A 9346-nucleotide genomic window follows, 5' to 3' on the forward strand; every position below is an offset into this window, starting at 1 on the left:
GTCAATAATTTTTATTGGGTTGTATAAAGGTTATACAGGAATAACTGTAAAAAGTGGTGTGTAAAGAACAAGTAAAAATTGGAAGTGTTTGGCATATTCTGTACATACACAATACACCAATAGAGGAGATAATAAACAATAAGGCAATCTGTATTTTTAAACCATATAGGGAAATAATATAGGACAAAAATGGAATGCCAAAGATCTGGAAATAGGATCGATAGGGTTTGGGATATAAAAAAAAAATCAACAAAATAAGTATTTTTTTTATATATCCCAAACCCTATCGGTCCTATTTCCAGATCTCTGGCATTCCATTTTGTGCAATATTATTTCCCTATATGGTTTAAAATTACAGATTTCCTTATTGTTTATTATCTCCTCTATTGGTGTATTGTGTATGTACAGAATATGCCAAACACTTCTAATTTTTACTTGTTCACTTTTTCTTTACATACCATTTTGTACAGTTATTCCTGTACAACTTTTATACAACCCAATAAAAACAAATATCTTTTGTCAGATACTTGATAACATGGTACCTTTTTACTTTAGTCATATAAAAGTATCTTGCATTGTGCATGTGGTACTGTTATTAAAAAAAAAAAAAAAATGAAAAAACAGCAACTATTACATACAGTTTGTATACAAAATATATTTTTGTTTTATTCATTTAACTACATTATATGTACAAACTAAAAAGAGGAAAAATTAAGCAGCACTCTGGGGTAAAAGCTACTATTACAAGTTAATGCATCTGATGCAACGTCAATCCACCTGATTCTCCACTTCTTTTTTTTTTTTATAATTTTTATTGGGTTTTATGCAAATAAAACAAAACAATGCATGTGAGCAGAAAAAAAGCACAAATATAAATGCTCACAGTGATAAGAATACAACAGTATGAAATACGAAAAAGCATATCAATGTAGGTAAATATATACCATTGGATTTTGAAATAACAAAACATCAGATAATGGCAAAAAGGTAAAGTGTTATCACTAACACAAATCCCAATACAAAAATACAAAGAAGAAAAGCAACTGTAGGCTTCAATACATAATTTATTAGATTTGTGTCATTTACAACTTATGCATAGGATGTGCTTACAAGTGTAGGCAAATATACCCATTTAAGTCTAGAGTTTTGATTTACAGCTACATGTTTAGCACTCTCTGGATTTTTTAAACCAACAATATTATCATTATTATTATAATTATTATTATGATTATTATTCAGGATTTAAATAGCGCTGGCAATTTAGGCAGCGCTTTACAACTTGAGGATGGACAGTACAACTACAAATCACTTTAATACAGGAGGAATCAGAGGGCTCTGTTTATTAGAGCTTATGATTTAAGAGGGAGGGTCAGGAAATACAAGAGATACCACTTTATACAAGAGATACCACTTTATAAAACACTGGCCTGACCGCATCTGGAGTATTCTGTCCAGTTCTGGTCTCCACTCTCCAGACCTCAGAAGGAATGTGTTGGAGCTAGAGAGAGTCCAGAGAAGGGCAAATAAACTTATTAGGGGATTGGAGAACCTTAATTATGAAGAGCGTTTAGAAGCGCTTGATTTATTCTCCCTGGAGAAGAGACGCGTGAGAGGGGACATGATAGCGATTTACAAATACCTCAACGGTGATCTGAGCATAGAAAAAAAAACGATTCAGTGGCAAGGAATGCATGAGGACACGAGGCCATACAATGCATTTAGAGGAGAAGCTTTTTAACCTCAGGCTACGCAGGGGGGTTCTTTACAGTAAGGGCTACAAGACTGTGGAACTCTCTACCACAAATGCTAGTAACTGCGGAGAGTATGGCTATGTTTAAAAGACTATTGGATATAGCTGGATGCCAAGTTATGGATGGCTTTGTGCGTTATGGTATAGTATCTTGAATTTAATTTGTTGGATGAGTGGCAGCCAATGGAGGGATTGGAGAATTTTCTTTTATTGAGTTAGGTGGTGTTGAGGGGGGGGGGCTTGTTTTATATTGGGGTTATTGTGTTACATATATATTTAGAATAATAAAATATGCTATTGTATGTGCTCATGTGATAGGTGCCTTATGTGTTTTCTGTTCATTTTGTTATAATTGTATTTAGGGTTTGTCACCCTCTGTTACCTGAATACTTTTTTGTAGAGGGGAAATTTTTGAACTTCTCTATCAAATATATATTACCATATTTATCAGCGTATAACACGCACCGGCGTATAACACGCACCTCAAATTTAGGAGGGAAATTTTAGGAAAAAAGCTTAAATTTGAAATAAACAGCATTGAAGTCAGAACTTTTTTTATTTAATCAAATGCAGCCTTACCAGTTCCCTTGAATGCAGCATGGCCAGCGCAGTGACCACCAATGCAGCCTCGCCAGCACAGTGTCCACCAAGGCAGCCTTGCCAGAGCCATTGCACAGAGCGGCGATATATTTAAAAAAAAAAAAAAAAAAAGGCCAGGCAGCGCTGAGAGGCAGAGGGGGGTGGGCCGGGCCGAGGAGAAGGGAGGACAAGTGGCCGCTGTCATCTGAAGTCCCGGTGCCTATGATTGACTTCACACGTCCCGCCATTGGGCCACTGTGCTGTCTATCATAGGAGGAGGGACTTCCTATGACAGCAACCGCTCATCCTTCCTTCTGCTCGGCCCAGCCCGCCCCCCTCTGACGCTCAGTGCTGCCTGGCCTTTTTTTTTTTTTATATATCGGCGTATAAAACGCACTGCTGTTTTGTCCTCCATTTTTAGGAGGAAAAAGTGTGTGTTATACACCAATAAATAACCTAATTATTCAGAGATCCATTATTACCTTTTTATTGCATTTGATGCCATATCATGAAGAATACTTTTTGCTTTTAAGCAGCACATTTTTGTGGATTTACACACTTGCATATTTTTTATGCACATGCACTTTGGTATGTTATGATTAAAATGTATCATATGTGTTTATTAAAAATGTGGTAAATTGGAACATTTTTTTAAATGTGATTGGGTTGATTGCACATCTTGCTAATTTTTTCTAGTGCTTCATTATTTAATAATAAATAAGCAGATTGAAAACTACATAAATTAAAATTGGAGCTTCATTTGATTTTGCTTCTATGTCCTCTTTTCTTCCACCCCCCAGCAGGAATTGAAGAAATTTTCACCAAGAGAACAACCTATAGCACACATTTGCAATGTTCTGTGTTCAGGTTATGCATATGAAAAATATGACTGGAATTATCATGATCCACATTTTAGGATTTCAATTTACCCAAAAAATTAACATTGTGGTATTTTTTATTTTTCTGATGAATTATTTAATGACAATCTGTGCAAACATCCTGATCATCACACTGGTGTCCTACAGCAAAATCCTCCATTCTCCCATGTACTTCTTCCTTTCTCAGTTAGCTGTATCAGATATCTTACTAATAACTGATATTCTTCCTAACATGCTCCACGTGGTTTTGGTGAAAGAGACCATGGTATCCCTTTCTGATTGCATCACCCAGTTTTTTTTCTTTGCTGTCATGGAAGTCTTGGAGTGTTTTCTTCTAACAGTAATGTCTTATGACAGATATTTGGCCATCTGTAAACCATTGCATTATAATTTGATAATGAACCACCAGTTATCCTGGATTATGGTTGTTACCTGTTGGGTTTTAAGCTTTTTGGTTGTGTTAATTCACACCATAACCATATCCAAATTGCAATTTTGTGGTCCCTATGTCATTGACCACTTCTTCTGTGATCTTGATCCAATATTGGGACTTGCCTGTGGTGATACTTTAATCGTTCAAATGGAAATGTTGTACTTGGGTATTATTGTAGGTGTAATACCATTCTTTATTATCATTATATCCTACACTTATATCATATTTACCATTTTTGAAATCCCTTCTATTACTGGGAGGCAAAAGGTTTTCTCCACATGCAGCTCCCACCTCATTGTTGTTTCTCTTTATTATGTTACCCTCATGAGTGTTTATATGGTACCCAGTAGGGGTCAGTCATGGAATATGACTAAATTCTTCTCATTACTGTACACTGTATTGACCCCACTGCTGAATCCAATTATATACAGCCTGAGGAATAAAGATTTGAAAAATGTTGTTGGAAAATTGATCAACAATTTTCTGAGCTTTAATTCCATTAGAAAATAACATTTGTAATACATTTATTTAGGTATTCAATTTATGTTTTAGAACTGTGTGGGGACGCCTGGTCCTTTACGTAGCTACAAAATGACAATGACCTGCTGCCCCTTTAAATGTGTAAATGATACAAATATAGACAAAATGATTTAAAAAAAAAAAAGGTAGGCGCTGGTTCAATGATATCAACCTAAAAAACATATACTGTATGGGCATATCTCAATTCCTATGAATAAATCCAATAATTGAAAAAAATATATAATCAATAAATATTATGTGAAAATAGGTTTAATAAATCCGTCTGTAATGGTCAGTGATCCTTCAACACTGTTAGGGTAAAATAAAGTTACCATAAATATAAATGTGCAATTGATATATAATCAAGTAAATATGACTGATACAGTAAAGTAATCCAAAATAATTAAGTGCTTAATAATTAATATCACCATTAGGGTTGAGCGAACACGGACTGTATTATTCGTGTTCGTACCGAATAATTGGATTTTTGTTACCCGAACACGGACCCGAAAACTTTACTGTATATTCGGGTAAAAATCCGTGTTCGGTCGTTTTATTTCCGGGTTTTGCATGCTTTGGCGCGCTTTTCATGGTGGGCTTTCAACAGCCAATCAACAAGCGTTTAACTGGTGTGCCTAAGCCATCCCAGCCATGCCTACAAATGTATTAGTAGCTGTGATTGGCCGTCTGAAGCATGTGACCAAGTCTTTATAAGTTCGAGGCAGCGCCGCTGCGGCGTCATTCTGCTGTTTAGTTCAGGGAGAGAGCACACATCAACGTGCTGGTTGCTGATTAGGGACAGACAGGAAAAAAAAAACATTTGTGTCCGGACAGAATTGAGGGACAGGTCGGAGTGTGTTAGGCAGGGCGAGTTGTAGGCATTTTAGGGAGAGAGTCTGCTGATTTTTAGGGTCAGTGTGTTCTACAAACTACAATCGATATTGCTGTGTGGGGTGGGGTTTGCAGTGACCGATCTACGATCTTAGCAATCCTTTTAGGGACAGAGTCTGCTGATTTTTAGGGTCAGTGTGTTCTACAAACTACAATCAATATTGCTGTGTGGGGTGGGGTTTGCAGTGACCGATCTACGATCTTATCAATCCTTTTAGGGAGAGAGTCTGCTGATTTTTAGGGTCAGTGTGTTCTACAAACTACAATCGATATTGCTGTGTGGTGTGGGATAGGAGATAGGCAGGTGTCAGTGGTCCACATCCATTTTGCTGTGTGTGGGCTGCAGTGAACACAATCTTTTTGGGGTACAGTGAACACAATCTTTTTGGGCTGCAGTAAACACAATCTTTTTGGGGTGCAGTGAACACAATCTTTTTGAGGTACAGTGAACACAATCTTTTTGGGGTGCTGGCTGCTGATTAGGGACAGACAGGAAAAAAAAAACATTTGTGTCCGGATAGAATTAAGGGGCAGGTCGGGGTGTGTTAGGCAGAGTGAGTTGTAGGCATTTTAGGGAGAGAGTCTGCTGATTTTTAGGGTCAGTGTGTACTACAAACTACAATCGATATTGCTGTGTGGGGTGGGGTTTGCAGTGACCGATCTACGATCTTATCAATCCTTTTAGGGAGAGAGTCTGCTGATTTTTAGGGTCAGTGTGTTCTACAAACTACAATCTATATTGCTGTGTGGTGTGGGATAGGAGATAGGCAGGTGTCAGTGGTCCACATCCATTTTGCTGTGTGTGGGCTGCAGTGAACACAATCTTTTTGGGCTGCAGTAAACACAATCTTTTTGGGTTGCAGTGAACACAATCTTTTTGGGGTGCAGTGAACACAATCTTTTTGGGGTGCAGTGAACAAAATCTTTTTGGGGTGCAGTAAACACAATCTTTTTTGCCCACTGAGGAGGAGGGAGAAAAGTATTATTCTATCAGGCACTGTGTGCAGCATCTTTCCTTCAGCTGTGCTGTGCTGAGTGACTGATCATACACTGCTGTGTTCAGTTCACATGTGCTAATATTGAGTGGTTTCAGAAATCATACACTTTTTTTCTATTCCACTATTCAATATACAGCCTTGGGTTAAAAAAATTAAATTGTGGCCTGCAGCAGAGCTGAATGATATTTGGGATTTTTGGGGTTCATCTGATACTTCTGAAGATTTGAGGGTGCTGCCTGTTTCATACTCCTCCTACTCCTCATTCAGCCTTTTAGGGGTACAAACAATAGTAATTGGGGCCTAGTGTGCTTCTGTACGTGTGAGATACATACACTTTTTTTGATCATATTTCCTATTCCGCTATTCAATAAAAACCTTTGGGGATCAATTAAATTGCGGGATAGTTTGTGTTGGTACGTTTGAGATCCACCTTTCCAAGTTTTTGGGGTTCATCTCATACTTCTGAAGATTTGAGGGTGCTGCCTGTTCCATACTCCTCCTACTCCTCATTCAGCCTTTTAGGGGTACAAACAATAGTAATTGGGGCCTAGTGTGCTTCTGTACGTGTGAGATACATACACTTTTTTTATCATATTTCCTATTCCGCTATTCAATAAAAACCTTTGGGGATCAATTAAATTGCGGGATAGTTTGTGTTGGTACGTGTGAGATCCACCTTTCCAAGTTTTTGGGGTTCATCTCATACTTCTGAAGATTTGAGGGTGCTGCCTGTTCCATACTCCTCCTACTCCTCATTCAGCCTTTTAGGGGTACAAACAATAGTAATTGGGGCCTAGTGTGCTTCTGTACGTGTGAGATACATACACTTTTTTTGATCATATTTCCTATTCCGCTATTCAATAAAAACCTTTGGGGATCAATTAAATTGCGGGATAGTTTGTGTTGGTACGTGTGAGATCCACCTTTCCAAGTTTTTGGGGTTCATCTCATACTTCTGAAGATTTGAGGGTGCTGCCTGTTCCATACTCCTCCTACTCCTCATTCAGCCTTTTAGGGGTACAAACAATAGTAATTGGGGCCTAGTGTGCTTCTGTACGTGTGAGATACATACACTTTTTTTGATCATATTTCCTATTCCGCTATTCAATAAAAACCTTTGGGGATCAATTAAATTGCGGGATAGTTTGTGTTGGTACGTTTGAGATCCACCTTTCCAAGTTTTTGGGGTTCATCTCATACTTCTGAAGATTTGAGGGTGCTGCCTGTTCCATACTCCTCCTACTCCTCATTCAGCCTTTTAGGGGTACAAACAATAGTAATTGGGGCCTAGTGTGGTTTTGTACGTGTGAGATACATACACTTTTTTTTGATCATATTTCCTATTCTGCTATTCAATAAAAAACCTTTGGGGATCTATTAAATTGCGGGATAGTTTGTGTTGGTACGTGTGAGATCCACCTTTCCAAGTTTTTGGGGTTCATCTCATACTTCTGAAGATTTGAGGGTGCTGCCTGTTCCATACTCCTCCTACTCCTCATTCAGCCTTTTAGGGGTACAAACAATAGTAAATGGGGCCTAGTGTGCTTCTGTACATGTGAGATACATACAATTTTTTTGATCATATTTCCTATTCCGCTATTCAATAAAAACCTTTGGGGATCTATTAAATTGCGGGATAGTTTGTGTTGGTACGTGTGAGATCCACCTTTCCAAGTTTTTGGGGTTCATCTCATACTTCTGAAGATTTGAGGGTGCTGCCTGTTCCATACTCCTCCTACTCCTCATTCAGCCTTTTAGGGGTACAAACAATAGTAATTGGGGCCTAGTGTGCTTCTGTATGTGTGAGATACATACACTTTTTTTGATCATATTTCCTATTCCGCTATTCAATAAAAACCTTTGGGGATCAATTAAATTGCGGGATAGTTTGTGTTGGTACGTGTGAGATCCACCTTTCCAAGTTTTTGGGGTTCATCTCATACTTCTGAAGATTTGAGGGTGCTGCCTGTTCCATACTCCTCCTACTCCTCATTCAGCCTTTTAGGGGTACAAACAATAGTAAATGGGGCCTAGTGTGCTTCTGTACGTGTGAGATACATACACTTTTTTTGATCATATTTCCTATTCCGCTATTCAATAAAAACCTTTGGGGATCAATTAAATTGCGGGATAGTTTGTGTTGGTACGTGTGAGATCCACCTTTCCAAGTTTTTGGGGTTCATCTCATACTTCTGAAGATTTGAGGGTGCTGCCTGTTCCATACTCCTCCTACTCCTCATTCAGCCTTTTAGGGGTACAAACAATAGTAATTGGGGCCTAGTGTGGTTTTGTACGTGTGAGATACATACACTTTTTTTGATCATATTTCCTATTCCGCTATTCAATAAAAACCTTTGGGGATCTATTAAATTGCGGGATAGTTTGTGTTGGTACGTGTGAGATCCACCTTTCCAAGTTTTTGGGGTTCATCTCATACTTCTGAAGATTTGAGGGTGCTGCCTGTTCCATACTCCTCCTACTCCTCATTCAGCCTTTTAGGGTTACAAACAATAGTAATTGGGGCCTAGTGTGCTTCTGTACGTGTGAGATACATACACTTTTTTTGATCATATTTCCTATTCCGCTATTCAATAAAAACCTTTGGGGATCAATTAAATTGCGGGATAGTTTGTGTTGGTACGTTTGAGATCCACCTTTCCAAGTTTTTGGGGTTCATCTCATACTTCTGAAGATTTGAGGGTGCTGCCTGTTCCATACTCCTCCTACTCCTCATTCAGCCTTTTAGGGGTACAAACAATAGTAATTGGGGCCTAGTGTGCTTCTGTACGTGTGAGATACATACACTTTTTTTATATAAATCTTTTTATTAAATTTTCATCACAGAAACATTGACAACAGTGGAATACAATTCCCAAGGTAAACAAGGAATGCAAGTAATACTGTATCACATAACAGATGCAAACATAGCATTAGTTGAATTAATAACAATGAGTAGAAACGTAACTATATTCATGAGACCTGTAGTCATAGGACTTCTTCCAAGGGAACCAGATAACACACAAAGTAAAAATCATCCTAGCTGCCACTATATGTCGTCAAAAGCATATCACAGTAAAAGTATACCCCTTTGTTAGATCAAACACTTCCGAAACCCCTACGACCCAGGAAAGGACACCCCCATTGGGATCCATACTGTGTCCAAGCCTGGGCCGCCAGGGCCCGGCCTGCTAGACTCGAAATTCTTCAGTAGATTCGGGGCGGGTTTATGATCTATTAAGCCAAGAAATCCAAGGTTGCCAGAGCTTAGTCATACGGGCAGTGGATTGATTTTTCAGTG

General features: G+C 38.4%; 1 protein-coding gene across 1 annotated transcript in view; it reads left to right on the forward strand.

Annotated features, from left to right (window-relative positions):
* The window catches only part of LOC309552937 (olfactory receptor 1G1-like), a gene marked incomplete at both ends in the record, with an annotated part of 51272 nt that extends 42129 nt beyond the window's left edge, over positions 1-9143 (forward strand). Inside the window, 2 exons of the mRNA XM_082253843.1 lie at positions 3355-3806; positions 8893-9143. Coding sequence (XP_082109969.1) covers positions 3355-3806; positions 8893-9143 — 703 coding nt within the window. The remainder of the gene's footprint in view (positions 1-3354; positions 3807-8892) is intronic.
* Between the last annotated feature and the right edge of the window lie 203 nt (positions 9144-9346).

The sequence above is a fragment of the Pelophylax lessonae genome, assembly GCF_965119305.1.
Source record: "Pelophylax lessonae genome assembly, chromosome: 4".
NCBI lineage: Eukaryota > Metazoa > Chordata > Amphibia > Anura > Ranidae > Pelophylax > Pelophylax lessonae.